A 13538-nucleotide genomic window follows, 5' to 3' on the forward strand; every position below is an offset into this window, starting at 1 on the left:
AAAACTCTGCCTGCTGTCTAATTCTCTCTCTTTTTTTTTTTTGAGACGGAGTCTCACTGTGTCGCCCAGGCTGGAATGCAGTGGCGCGATCTCGGCTCACTGCAAGCTCTGCCTCCCGGGTTCCCGCCATTCTCCTGCCTCAGCCTCCCGAGTAGCTGGGACTACAGGCGCCCGCCACCTCGCCCGGCTAGTTTTTTGTATTTTTTTAGTAGAGACGGGGTTTCACCGTCTTAGCCAGGATGGTCTCGATCTCCTGACCTCGTGATCCGCCCGCCTCGGCCTCCCAAAGTGCTGGGATTACAGGCTTGAGCCACCGCGCCCGGCCTTTTTTTTTTTTTTTTAAGGCAGGGTCTCACTCTGTCACCCAGGCTGGAGTGCAGTGGCATGATCATAGCTCAGTGCAGCCTCCACCTCCCAGGCTCAAGCGATCCTTCTGCCTCAGCCTCCTGAGTTGCTGGGACTTCAGGTGCATGCCACTGTGCCCAGTTGATTTTTGCATTTTTCATAGAGACTAAGTTTTCCCATGTTGCCCAGGTTGGTCTCGAACTCCTGGGCTCAAGCCATCCTCCCGCCTTGGCCTCCCAAAGTGTTGGGATTACAGGCATAAGCCACCGTGCCTGGTCCAGTTCTCTATACTGAAATTTATCTGTTTATCTGAATGGTACAGTTTCTGTCTCCCGACTGGACCCTGACTGACACTGGTGATGGTAACAATGACAATTATTATTCTGATGGCTGCCTTCCAGGGATGAGTACTTAATATACACGATGGCTCATCCTCTTCAATAAAAGCTGGTGTTATTCCCGTTTCAGGAAGAAGGATGGCGCCTCAAAGAGTCAGGGGGACTCTTTTGCTCCCCCACCCCCATCTGCCCGTGGGGCCGGGGCTTCTTCCCCATCAGCTGCACAAGGGCCTCGGAGTCAGAGGATTGGTTGCGAGGCCTGTGTGTCGCAGAGCAGGAGGCAGAAGCACACAGGGAGAGAAGTGCCGGCACCATGTTGGTTCGGTTTGAAAAGCACTGAGTCTTCCCCAGGCTCCAGGCATACTGCTGGCTGCCACCAGGCAGCATGTGGCCACCCGCCAAATCCCCAGCACTGTAAGTTCTGCTGAGGCAGAGGGGGCTGAGGGCTGTTTTGGAAGACTTCCTGGAGGAAGGGGGCTGATAGACTAGCTCTGTCATGCTAGCGTCTGTCCCTCTAAGTACCCCCACAGCTGCCCTTCAAGGGCAGGGAGCATCAAGAAACAGGTGGGGAGATTGAGGCTTTCCATAGGGCTGACCTGCCCAGGATCATCTGCAGCGCAGGTGGCTAAAGTACCAGAGGTCATGATACTGAAAGCTCTGGCTCTTGCCAACCAGCTGCCATGAGACCCCCTGCCTGCTCTGTCCCTCTCCTCTCCTAGGAACTCTGGAAGTGGGGATGTCCTTCCGGTCTTCCTTCAGCACTCCCTTCCTGCTCAGGGACCCAGGCTGTCAGGACCCCCAAGGTCCTGAATTGCTAAAACTCCCATATCACTCATTCCCTTCAGGGGCCACAGTGGCTGCACGTTGAACTTTCCCCTGTGCCCTGCCGTGCCACCACGTGGCACCTGAACACACCACTGGCTGAATGGAGACACAGGAGCACTGAGGACCCATAGCCCCCTTTCCTCTGGTTTTCTGCACAGGCTGTGCCCCCACCCTGGAGCACCCCTTTCTCGCCTTTTCTACTCCTGCTCATCTCAATACTGGGGGCACCTCCTCCGGGAAGCCACCTCCACCCCCAGCCACTCCATCTCAAGCCCAGTCCCAGATGTGGGCCCCCACAGGGATCTGGATTCCCTGTGACTTTGCTCTGAGTACTCTGGATTGTAGCAGCAAACTATGTTGCCTGCCCTCTGCCATGAGCTCAACACTTTGTCCCCAGCACCCAGCTCCGGGCCTGATACAGAGAAGGAGCTCAGTAAATATCTGTTGGATGGATGGATGGATGGATGGATGGATGGATGGATGGATAGATGGATGGATGAATGGATGACTGGATGAGAGGGTGAAAGAGTGAAGAAGTGAAGCGTGCAGAGATGCAGTCAAGAGGAGTATCCGAGCTTGGCCCTGGGGGAGGCAGCTATGAGGGATGCGAGGGGCCTGGGGCGGCCGCTGCTAGGCAGACCTTGTTGTAGAGGGCGCAGATGTGCAGAGCTGTATTCCCTGAGGCGTTCTGGGCTCCAGGCTCAGCCCCATAGAAGAGCAGATGCTCCAGGTGCTGAGAGTGACCCCGCTGGCAGGCCTGGGCAGGACAGGGAGCATGGATCAGACCCAGGCTGTTCTCCCTCTGGGCCAAGAGTCTGCACACAACCTGTGCACTGGCCTTCTCATCCTATCGTTCACCACATCCACCTCCCCATCACCTTTTTGTCCCTCTTCCTGCTCTGGGACCCAGGCTGTCAGCCTCACAATCCAAATGTTCAGTCATTCCAAACCAGGCGTCTGGTCTGCCTCCTTAAGAGGGCCAAGAGGCCAGCCCATCCCTCTCAGGGATCAAGGCATCTGGTTCCCCTGCCTATGCCCCCTTAGGGTCTTTGTGTCTTCACCCCCATCATTTCCTCTTTGGGGACCATGTTATTCTTACCCCCATGCTCTGTGAGGACCCTGGCATCTGGTTCCCAGCCCCAGTCCCTTGGATGCCTCAGAGACTAGGTCCCCCACCCCAGCCCTTCATGGCCTGAATCAGGAGCACCTGGTGGATTTCCTGCCAGCCGTTCTCATCAGCTATGCCCAGCTGGGCCCTGTTGTACAGGAGCAGCTCACAGCATCGGGGGTCACCACCCACCATAGCCGTATGGAACAGAGGGGTCAGCCCCCGACGGTCCTTGTAGTTGGGGGAACCCCCAAGGTCCAGGAGCGCCTAGGAACGGAGAGAGAACCCAGTAGAGAAACACAGATGACAGTCACACATTAACCAGCTCATTCTGAAGGGCCAGGGGGACTGGACCATCCTGGGTGACCCACAGTGGCCAATGACAGTGACAGTCTTAGTTCTGCCATAATGTCCTTGTGTGACCTTGAGCCCGGCCCTTTTCCTCCCTGGGCCACTCTGATCCCCTGTGAACAATGTGGCACTTGGGTAGATGCCTCCAGAGGACGCTGGCACTCTTGACATCCCACCCAGCCTTTCCCCTGGGGGTGACCTTGGATGAGCCATTGAAGGACATTCGGGGCCACAGTACCCACCCATTCCACCTCCTACAGGTAGGTTGTTGGGGACAAATGAGAGGCCAGAGTCTGGATGCTGGAGGGTCTCTGGCCAAGCGGGAGGCGTTATTAGGTCCAGGATCTCAAAGAAGGGGCATAGCAGGAAGCCAGGGGATAGACAAGTAAGCTTGGATAAGGGCAAGGATCGGGCCGGCCTCACTGGGGCTGCAGGCCACTTCCTGCTCCCACTTGAAAGACAACTCTGGGTGTGGAAGGCTGGCAATAATGAGCATTAATAGGAGAAAGTGTTGGCAGCAACCTTGTATGAGGACAGCCTGTAGCAGTGCCATCCAACAGGACGTTCCACCACCGTGGGGATGGTCTGCAACTGCACCACCCTATATGGCAGGCACGTGTGGTCCCCTGAGCACTTGAACGTGGCTAGTGAGCCTGAGGAACTGAAATTTTAATTTTACTTCATTCTAATTAATTTAAATTTAAACAGCCCCAGGTGGCCACTGGCTACTGGCTTGCATAGCACAGGTCTGGAGGCTGGGAGGGGCATGCATGAGCAGGATGTGGGTTTGGGGGTGAGTGTGCATGGGAGATACATGAACAGGGTCTGTTAACTCCAGGGGTATACTGCAGATCTTTGTGGCTGGTGTCTGACTGCATTAGGGGCTCTTCAAGAAAGAATCTGAGGGAGAGAAGGGAGGGGCCATTTAGCTGGAGCATCTATGCATTGGGGTGCTTCTCAATGGCTGTCTTTGAGGGCAGCCCATCTTGACCCGCATATGAAGAGGAATCAAGTGTCCTGGCGGGGGCAGGGGGAGAAGAGTATTTTAAAATTAGACTGTGCAGCTGATGCCGTGTATGTATTTTGTGGGTGTATGGGTTTGTCTATTTGAGAAAGTGCATTTGAGGCTGTGTACGTGGGGAAGGGGCTGTATTTGCATGTGAGAGAGGAGGGAGTGGAGCTGGTGCAGTGCTGGGTTTGGAAGGGTAGCTGGGGGACTGTTTTCAGGGTGTGTGAGGAGGGGCTCTGTCTGGGGGCATAGCAGGGAACTCACTTTGCATTTTAAGGAATGAGAAGGGTTGACACCTTGGGGAGACAGAGGCAGGTTTGGTATTGAGCTGGGTCACAGGGGATGGAGATGTTCCGGGTGTTTAGGGCAGGAGGCTGCACCCGAATCTGCATGATGTCAGCTGTAGCCCAGGTGGGTGCACCTGGAGGGCCTGACAAGGGTGACAACAGGGGCTGTGTGTCAGTCTATGGAAAGGGGCTTTGAACTGGGGACATGAGAGGGCCTATTTTTACAGAAACCAAAGAACTGAGGTTTGAGAAAGAACAAAGGGAAAAGGAGAGAGGGCCCCACGGTGGGGGTAGGGGGTCCCCGCAGCCTCACCGTGAGTGCCAGGCAGTGTCGGGCGCATGCGGCCTTATGCAGTGCTGTCATGCCATCCCGGGCCCGGAAGTCGATGTGGGCCCCGCCCAGGCACAGGGTTCGAATCACCTCTACAGAGCCTTCAGTCTGGGCCGCCAGTGTCAAGGGGGTCTCTGAAAGGCAGGAAAAGCTGGTCACCTGAAACCCCTTCTCCTCTCCTCCATCCCTTCCCATTTTCCAGGCTCTGTAGCTCTCCACCCCACAGCCTCTGGCCCCACGGCCTCCCTCTTGGACAGCGACGTGTTTGAGAGACACCAGTCAGGAATGGATCTGAATGCAGATGGCACCCCTGCTCCCCAGCCCTGTCCTGGCCCCGAGGTCCTCCTGATGTTCACCCCTCCCTACCTCCCGAATCCGAGTCATGGTAATTGGGGTCCAGCCCCTTGTCCAGCAGTCGCGCCACCTTGTCAGATGTCCCGAGCTGCACATACTCCAGGAACTTCTTCAACCCCGTCTGAGTCATGGGCAAAGACACAGAAGACAGGACAGTCAGGAGCAAGGCAGAGAAGCGGGGTCCTCAAGCAGCGCCGTCCAGTGAAAATATACATAGAGTCACATATGCCATTGAAAAGTTTCTAGCGGCCTCCTTTACAGAGAAAGTACCCAGCCCTTTGGGAGGCCGAGGTGGGAGGATCACTTGGGCCCAGGGGTTCGAGACCAGTCTGAGCAACAGTGAAACTCTTATCTCTACAAAAAATGCAAAAAACCAGCCAGGCGTGGTGGCCACATGCCTGTAGTCCCAGTTACTCAGGAGGCTGAGCTGGAAGGATCCTTTGAACCCTGAAAGGTCGAGGCTGCAGTGAGCCATGATTGCACCACTGCAGCCTGGGTGACAGAGCAAGACCCTGTCTCAAAAAAAAAAAAAAAAAAAAAAAGGCCGGGCGTGGTAGCTCATGCCTGTGATCCCAGCACTTTGGGAGGCTGAGGCAGGTGGATCACGAGGTCAGGAGATCAAGACCATCCTGGCTAACACAGTGAAACCCCATCTCTACTAAAAATACAAAAAATTAGCCGGGCGAGGTGGTGGGCGCCTGTAGTCCCAGCTACTCGGGAGGCTGAGGCAGGAGAATGAGGTGAACCCAGGAGGCGGAGCTTGCAGTGAGCCAAGATTGCGCCACTGCACTCCAGCCTGGGTGACAGAGCAAGACTCTGTCTCAAAAAAAAAAAAAAAAAAAAAAAGCAGGGTCAGGGGTGAAGTGTTAGTTGTGTTGAAATTCATTTTAATGATATATGTTCTTTAACTGACATAGCCACAATGTTACTGTTTCAACAGGTACTCGAGATGAAACTTATTAATGAGGTTATTTAACTTTTTTTGGTACTAAGTCTTTGAAGCTCAGTGTGTATTTCACATCCACAGCGAGTCTTAGTTGGGAGTAACCATATTGCAAGTACTCAGGAGCCACACTTGGCCAGTGGTTCCCAAAGTGGACCGTGAAGGCCTGGAGGGATGGAACATTTAGGGCAGGAAAGAGTTCAATGCATGCTGTGGTCGGGAGAGGGTAGACAAGGAGGGGTTGGGAGTTTTTCCCTCTCAAGGATCAAGAATCCTTCATTTCTGACCAAAGCAGTTCCCCAATTTCCTCCCAGCTCTCACCATTAGAGACACAGCAGAGACGGGGCTGAGGATTGGTCGGCAAGATACCAGGAGTACAGATATGGCTGGAAAGGGGGGTGTAATGGTCGAATTTTTGCAGGGATTCAGGCTATGAGGTTGGGAGAAATGCAGCCTGTCTTTGAAATAGTCTCCAGGCAGAAGGACTTTCAATGTCAGGGTCCTAGGCCAAGGTGGGGAAGTAAAGAGGCCTTGGGTGGATATGCGGGGAGGCAGGGGAAGAGAGGGGAGACTCAAAGGAGGCCAGGTGGGAATGATGGGGGCTCAGGCAGAAGGATGAGGGGCAAAAGAGGAAAGTAAGAAGGGGTTGTGATGGAGATAATGGGGGTATTTGTGGTCGTCTCAAATGTGGTACAGCACCCTGAGTTAAGGGGTGGAAGTGGCCAGAGGGATTGTGGGCTTGGGGAATGTGCAGATCTGTTGGGAAGAGGTGGGGAGAGAAAGTGGTTGGGCAGGGGGCTCTGGTGGTAGTGGGCTATAGGGGACAGATGCCAGCAGGATTCTCTCACCTTAGTGTGCAACTTGGCCAGCTGCTTCTCATCCAGGTTGGTCTGTTTGTAAACTCGGGTCTTGTATCGGAACTGAGGTCAGGGGTAGGGCAGTGAGAGAGACACAGAGACTTGGAATCAGGGGCCTGGGGAGAAGGCTTGGGGTAGGGGGAAGGTCTGATCCCCTTCTAATTCTCAAGGGTAGCTCAGGGTAGGAGTGGAAACAGCCCTGGAACCTTGGTCTATGGGGTAGAGGGGTGGCAGTGGCTTTTCTGAGTGCTGGATATCATGGTATATGCGCACTGCAACCCCTGCTTTGAAGGAGGAGGAGTCTGGACCCCACAGGAAATGTTCTAGAGTACCTACTGTAATTGGGAATCCTCCCCCGTTTTGATGGGCGAGGAGAAGCTTGGGACAGGAAAGTGACTTGGCCAAGGTCACTTAGCTGGTCAGAAGCAGAACAGACAGCCGTTTGAACTCAGGACTCTCTGACTTCCCTGTGATGCTTAGATCAGGACTAGTATAATGGGTACCCCCTCATTAAGGCTTTGAGTGTGTTAAAAAGTGGGTGAGGGACAGATATGTTTAGGGCATGCCTTCTCTTGTCAGTGAATGGGTTGGGGAAGCTTCACCTCCAGGTAGGGCACCCCCTTCTCGAAGGACTGGGGGTACTCCCGCAGCAACCTCTCCTCCTCCAGGAAGTTGGCGTCACGGCCCGAGGTGGCCGGCTGGAACAGGCCATAGTTGAGCACATCCTGCAGGCTCTCGCTCAGGGCACAGAGCACCTGCTGCTTGGCCGTCCAGATGGTGGCATCTGGGTTGAAGCGCAGGCATTTCTGGTGGGGGAGGAGATAGGGGCTAGGGTGGGCCAGGGGCCGGAGAGGAGCCTGAGGTGGGTTGGGAAGTGAGCCAGGAGCTGGGTGTGGGGGTGATCCCTGGAAGGATCCCCAGCACCAGTGGAACTCCCCATGTCAGTTGGAGCCCTGTCCCCCCAGCTTCCCCTGTCCCTCTCCTGCCGCTGGCCAGTGGGCAGGTACTCACTGTCTGGTGCAGGTCCGGGATGCCAATCCTGAAGACCATCATGCTGAAGTGGGCGTCGTCTGGGACGGACATTGAGCGGCCCTGGAGGCCTCTAACAGAGGCCAGGCTACCAGGTGCCCCACTGCCCCGGCCCCGGGTCCCCCGGGGGCCTCGACCTGGCCCGTCTGGGGAGCTGTCGGACTCTGAGCCCCCCTCGGGACACTCGCTGGCACTGTGGCGTTCCTCGTCCTCGCTTGTCGCGGGGCTGTGGGTCATTGTGGGGCCACGGGGCGACGGGGGACGGCAGCATCACAGGCGGCTATGGGGGTCAAGGGCGGCCATCAGACTAGGGGCCCGGGGCCCCTCAGAGGCCGCTAGTGCTACTTGGTGGTCAAGCGGTCAAGGGCAGCCTACTCCCACTGCCCAAGATAGGCAGGAAGGAGGCTGGGCACACCCTCGGCCTGCATGGCCTCCCCTGCTGTCTCCTCCCATGCTGGCACGCACACACCCCTGTCCCTGACATGCTTCTGGCATGTGTCTCCTTCCCTGCCCTTGGCCCCGCTTGCAGCCCGCCCCCTGCGCCCCACTTTGCCGGTGACCCAGCGTGGCCGTGTCCCAGAAACCGCAGAATCACCGCGGGAGCTACTGGCCCACTTTGCCAGGCCACAGAAAATGCAGCTAAAATTAGCTAAGGACAGACAGATGGACAAACTGACAGGCATCCTGCCCTCCTGGCCCCAGCCTGGCCTGTCACCCCAGGGCCGGGGGGTGGGGTTGGGGAGAAGCTGAGGCTGAGACTGAGATGTAGTAAGGGGGAGAGGGAGGCGTGGTGAGCCTGGAGCGGGTGGAACTGGTGACTTCACTCAAGTGTGGCTGACAACGCGTGGCATGCAGAGTAGTGCTGGGGAATCGGCCGTCCCAGGGGAGCAAGGGGCACTGAGATGGCGGTGTCATGGGCAGAGCATTTGGCCTAGGGTGTCCCCAAGGGAACCACAAGAAGTGGCTTTTAGAGACTGGGGCATCTTGAGAGGGTGTGTGGGTGGGTGGGGAGGTTGGCCCGGGGAGTGCTGTACTGGTGATAGTGGTGTGGTGGCCCGGGTAGATGTGGGTGGCTGCAGATGACCTGTAGCTCTTTTCTAGGACTGCAGGGTGGGTGGGCTGGCTTTGCTGGGTACTAGGGGCTCCACTCTGAGGACTGGGGGTGTTAGGAGGGAGGCTAAGAAGTGAGAGGAAGGTCTGGGGAACTGAGGTAGGGGATCATCTCTGGATCCTCCCTGCTCTCCCTTGAGGTGGACTTATGAGGGTGGAGCCCCTTCCAAAAGGGGTCCGCCTCCCTTCTGTTCTCCCCCAACTCCCACCCCAGCACCGGAAACCAGAATGTCTGGTCTGGTCCCTCCCCCCCACACCAGGCCCGGTTCCTGCACCGTTGCCATGGAGATGGGAAGCAGTGGAGGGTACTGCTGACTTTGGGGGAGTGGGGATGGGCTGGGGGGTTGGGAAAGGGAAGACTAAATGTGTGTGGTGGGAGGAGAGTTCCAGGAGCTGTGGGCGAGCGAGCCTCTAACCCAGGGCCAGCAGACCCCTCCCCCACGCGCGACAGCGCTGCGAAGCCCCCTCCCCCTCCAGGTACCCAGCCACGCCGCCCCACCTCGTCTCTGCGGAGACCCCGGCCTCCTCCTCCCCGCCCCGCCTCACAGCCCACCTAGCGATTTGGGGCCTGCAGCCAGCCACTCCCCCTCGGCTGACCCTGGCTGACCCCTAGCCTTAACCCCGCTCGGAGGGGGTGGCCGGTGGAATGAAAGAAAAACTGGTCAGGGCCCCCAGCGTGTACGGCTGCCCCAGCCCCCCGGGCCGGCTCCGGCCCCTCCCCCTCAGGGCTCGCGGGAGGGAGCGGGCACGCTCCGCCGGGGCGGCATGAATCAAACGCTCCGCGGCTAAGAATAGCTGGCACGCAGCTGGTACCGAGACGGGCTGAGGAATCGGCGGGGGGGGGGGGGGGGTGGAGGACGCGCGAGAGGGGGTGCCCTGAGAGGCTGCGGGGGACAGGGGGCGGCTGGCGTGGCCGAGAGCGGGGCCTGGGAGAATGAATGGAGGCGGAGGGAGGCGGGGAGGGGCGGGGAGAGAGAGCCGGGGCTGAGGCTGGGAAACTGGTGGGGGAGAGCCCGACCGGGGAGAGGGGCGGGGGGCACCGGGGAGCAGGAGTCGAGGGCGGGAGCCGAGAGGGCGCGCCGGCCGGCGGTGTAGGGACTGGAGACCTGGTGGGGACGCGGGGAGCTTGGGCAGGGGGTGGGAAGGGGCTGGAGGAACCTGGAAGGAGAAGCGGGAGCTGGAGGGGTCGAAGGGGGCGGAGGAAGCCCGGGCCTAGACCCTCGCTGGAGGGGAGTGGGGACCAGGGTGACCTGGCGGAGGGGCCCAGGTGCGCCAGGGTGGGCGAGGCGGGGGAGTGGCCGGGCTGGGCGGGGAGGCGGGTACCGGGACCGAGCCCTGGGCCCCAGAGAGCCGGGAGGCGGGTTCGGGATAGGGGCTCTGCTGGCGGGGGATGGGGGGCGCGCCCTCCCATCAAGGATGCGATCTGGGACGGGGCACCGGGGACCGGGGCGTAACCCAATTTGGCGTCGCCCAGGGCAACGCTCCCCACCTTACCCGGGCAACGCTCCCCACCTTACCCGCACCCCCAGCCGCACACCCAGGCCAGGAGCCCGGCGCCGGGCCAAGGACATCCGGGGCGCCCTCGCCCCCTCCCACAGCCCGGGCCCCGCAGCTTCCCCAAACCCCCAGGTTCTCGACCCCCTTACCTGCCTGGCGGGGCTGCTGAGTCCCGGTCGGCGGCGCCCGCGGCCCCTCCCCCCTCCCCCCACCCCCCACCCCCCCGGAGACGGGGGACCCTCAGGCCATGCCCCACCGCCCCGGAGGGCGAGCGGGCCCGGGGAGGGGGCGGGCGGGGGCCGGGGGGGAGGGCGGGAGGGCCGAGGACCTCACCCCCCCCGCGGGCCAGGCCTGGCCATCCGCAGAGCGCCCCCCCCTTCCGCCGCGGCCGCCGCGCCCCTCCTCGCCCGCCCCCGGCTGGGTCCGGCCGGCTCCGGGCGCCGCGTCTCCGCCTGCTCTTCCTCCTCCTCTTCCTCGGGCCGCCGCCGCCGCCGCCCGCTCCGCGCCTCCTCTGCCACCCTTCTCGCTCTCTCGCTCTCGCTGTCTCTCCCTCACCCTGTCTCTCTCCCTCCCTCTCTCCCTCCCTCCCCTCCCTCCGCCCTCTCCCCTCCCTCCGGGAGCCGGCGGAGGAGACATCGCCCCTCCCCGCGCCCCCAAACCTCGCCCATCCCCCACCACCGCCGGCTCCGCCCCCTACCCTTGCCCTCCCCCACCACTCCTCGCCACCTCCGAGTCCCCAAATCCTGACTCCGCCCCTGCTTGCTCCCATACCCCGACGAAGGGGTCCTGCCCCCGTAAGGGTGCCCCCCCACACGCCTCAGGACCACCCCCTCCCAGAGAGCTCCCCTTCCCCCTACACACAGTGGGGCAGAATAAATATTTGTTGCCAGACTCTACACCCCCAAATTGAAGTGTGAAGGCTATAGATTCCCACCCTGTCCCCCCCCACACACACACACACCCTTTCCATCTCAGTACTGGGTCAGGGCACACGTGGACATACCTGGGCCAGGCCACATTCCCCCAAGGCACAGGTGCACAGTCACCAGCTGTAACGGCACCTGCAGAGTCCCCATATACACACACTCTCCAGCGCATGCATGCCCAGACACAATGCACCTGGGGTACACAGCTACAAACACACCCAGCTACATGCAGTTGTCACACCCCTGTGCCCGGGCACACACGCAGCACATGCACACAACTGCCCACCACACACGCGCGTGCGCGGGTGCACACACACACACACACACACACACACAGGCGTTCACCCCGGTATGCATGCCCAGATCTCAACACCAAAACGGAGTTACAGCACTGTAGAGACGTGTGCACGCCTTCCCATCACGCCCACCCACCGTGCTGTCCATTGCACTGGTTCGCACTCACCCGTTTACATGCCCAACACCGTGCCATCCTTCCCCTCCAGGATAGTTACTGCTGATATTCCTACAGCACTTTCTGTGTGCCAGGCTCAGGGACTTTCACCATCCCCATTTTCTAGAGGGGGAAACTGAGGCACAGAAAGGCTAAGTAACTTGCCCAAGGTCATCCAGCTATAAGGAGGTGGTAACAAGAATCAAGAACAGGTAGGCTGGCTCCAAAGTCCTCACTTGACCACTGTTGTGCACTACCAGGCATATCCCCTCATAGTTGCAGATCCTTGTTCATCACACACAGACACACCCAACCATCTCCTCAGAGCTTGCACATGTGTGTGTAGGCACGCATATGCAGCCAGCTGCAGGCAGACAGCTCATTCATGCCTGGGATGCACCCACAGAGAGGGCAGATCCCACAGAGCAGCAGTGAGTGGTGAGTGTCCCCTTAGCCCAGGCTTCCTCATTCTCCCAGCTCCAACAGCAGCTCCCGGGCCTGCAGGTGGCAGTTCTAGGCAACCTCTGGGTTCCCCTCCAGCTGCAGGCTCTCCCTGGTACCCGAGTATGAGCTGGAGGAGGTGCCTGCTCAGCCTGGGGAGGCTCTATCTTGATGCATATCCACTAGCCCAGGTGGTGAGCAGCTGGGCCCGGGGAAAGAACAGCTGCCCATGTTGGCTTCAGCAGCCAGAGAGGCTGTGCACCCCTGCACAGTTTACAAGGCCTTTCCCCATATATGCATTATTTCTTGAGGTCTGTAGCTCCTGGTGAGGGGTCCCAGGTCCCTGACCCGTACCTGAGAGGCCCAGGCTCTGAGGCAGGGAGCAGTCTGCCCAAGGTCACAGTGCCCTCGATGTACCAGGCTTTCTTGGAAAACGGAAGGCTGGAGGCATTGATTTCCAAGGCCCCTCCTGGGGCTCCCGGCAGCCGAGGGCAGATGCCCTGCTCTTGGAGCCAGAAACCTTGGCTAGCTGCCGCCACACTGGTGACCTCCAGCAGGCCATGCTGTTTCAGAGCCTCGGTCTCCTCTTTTGAAGAGCAGGCCCAGTGATCCCCGGCTGGTGTGCCCCATGCTTGTTGGCACCACCAGCCAGGCCTGGGCTGGAAAAGCCCTGCATGACTCATGGGCCTGACATAGAGGAGCATGGCATGGCATCGTGCTTCCTCGCCTCCAAGCTTCTCTCCCACTGCTCTCACCGCCTCCACCCACGCTGCCACCACCACCCTGGGAACTTGGGTGCCAGCAAACCAAAAAGGTGAAGCCTCCAGGCCTTTGACCCCACCAGGAACGGCTACCCTCTCGCCCACTCAACAGGTTGATTGAGCACCTACTATGCGCTAGGTAGGCCTTGTGCTAGGAGATGCAGCAGTGCATAGAAATCCCTGCTTTCATTGGCAGGGAACAGACATAAACAAACAAGATCATGCCAGTCTTGATTATACCAAAAAGATGAAATGGGGCATTTTAATAAAGTAACTTGTGGAACAGATAAGGTGGTCGGGGAAGGCCTCTTGGAGCTGAGACCTCAATGATGAGAAGGCGCTGGGGAAAGAACCTTCTCGAAGGAGGAAAGGGCTAGTGCAAATGCTCTGAGGTTGTAATCAGCTTAGTATTTGGGGGCAAGCCAAGAGGCCAGGGAAGGTGGAGCCTGGGGGCGGGTGAGGGGAGTGGGGGTGATGAGGCTGCAGAGGTGTAAAGGGTTCTTCCTTCCCAGCCCTCAGCATGGTAGGCTGTGCTAAGGACTGAGGCCCAGGCTTGGCTTCCCTCCTGCTTATGA

General features: G+C 59.2%; 1 protein-coding gene across 1 annotated transcript in view; it reads right to left on the reverse strand.

Annotated features, from left to right (window-relative positions):
- SHANK1 (SH3 and multiple ankyrin repeat domains 1) overlaps positions 1-10913 on the reverse strand; it is a 58390-nt gene extending 47477 nt beyond the window's left edge. Inside the window, exons 1-8 of the mRNA XM_030912901.1 lie at positions 10534-10913; positions 7760-8057; positions 7351-7554; positions 6740-6811; positions 4961-5069; positions 4577-4728; positions 2716-2883; positions 2149-2265 (exon numbers count right to left, since the gene is read on the reverse strand). Of these exons, the coding sequence (XP_030768761.1) occupies positions 2149-2265; positions 2716-2883; positions 4577-4728; positions 4961-5069; positions 6740-6811; positions 7351-7554; positions 7760-8014 (1077 nt within the window). The 5' untranslated portion in view covers positions 8015-8057; positions 10534-10913. The remainder of the gene's footprint in view (positions 1-2148; positions 2266-2715; positions 2884-4576; positions 4729-4960; positions 5070-6739; positions 6812-7350; positions 7555-7759; positions 8058-10533) is intronic.
- Positions 10914-13538: the final 2625 nt, after the last annotated feature.

The sequence above is a fragment of the Rhinopithecus roxellana genome, chromosome 12, assembly GCF_007565055.1.
Source record: "Rhinopithecus roxellana isolate Shanxi Qingling chromosome 12, ASM756505v1, whole genome shotgun sequence".
NCBI classification, from domain to species: Eukaryota; Metazoa; Chordata; class Mammalia; order Primates; family Cercopithecidae; genus Rhinopithecus; species Rhinopithecus roxellana.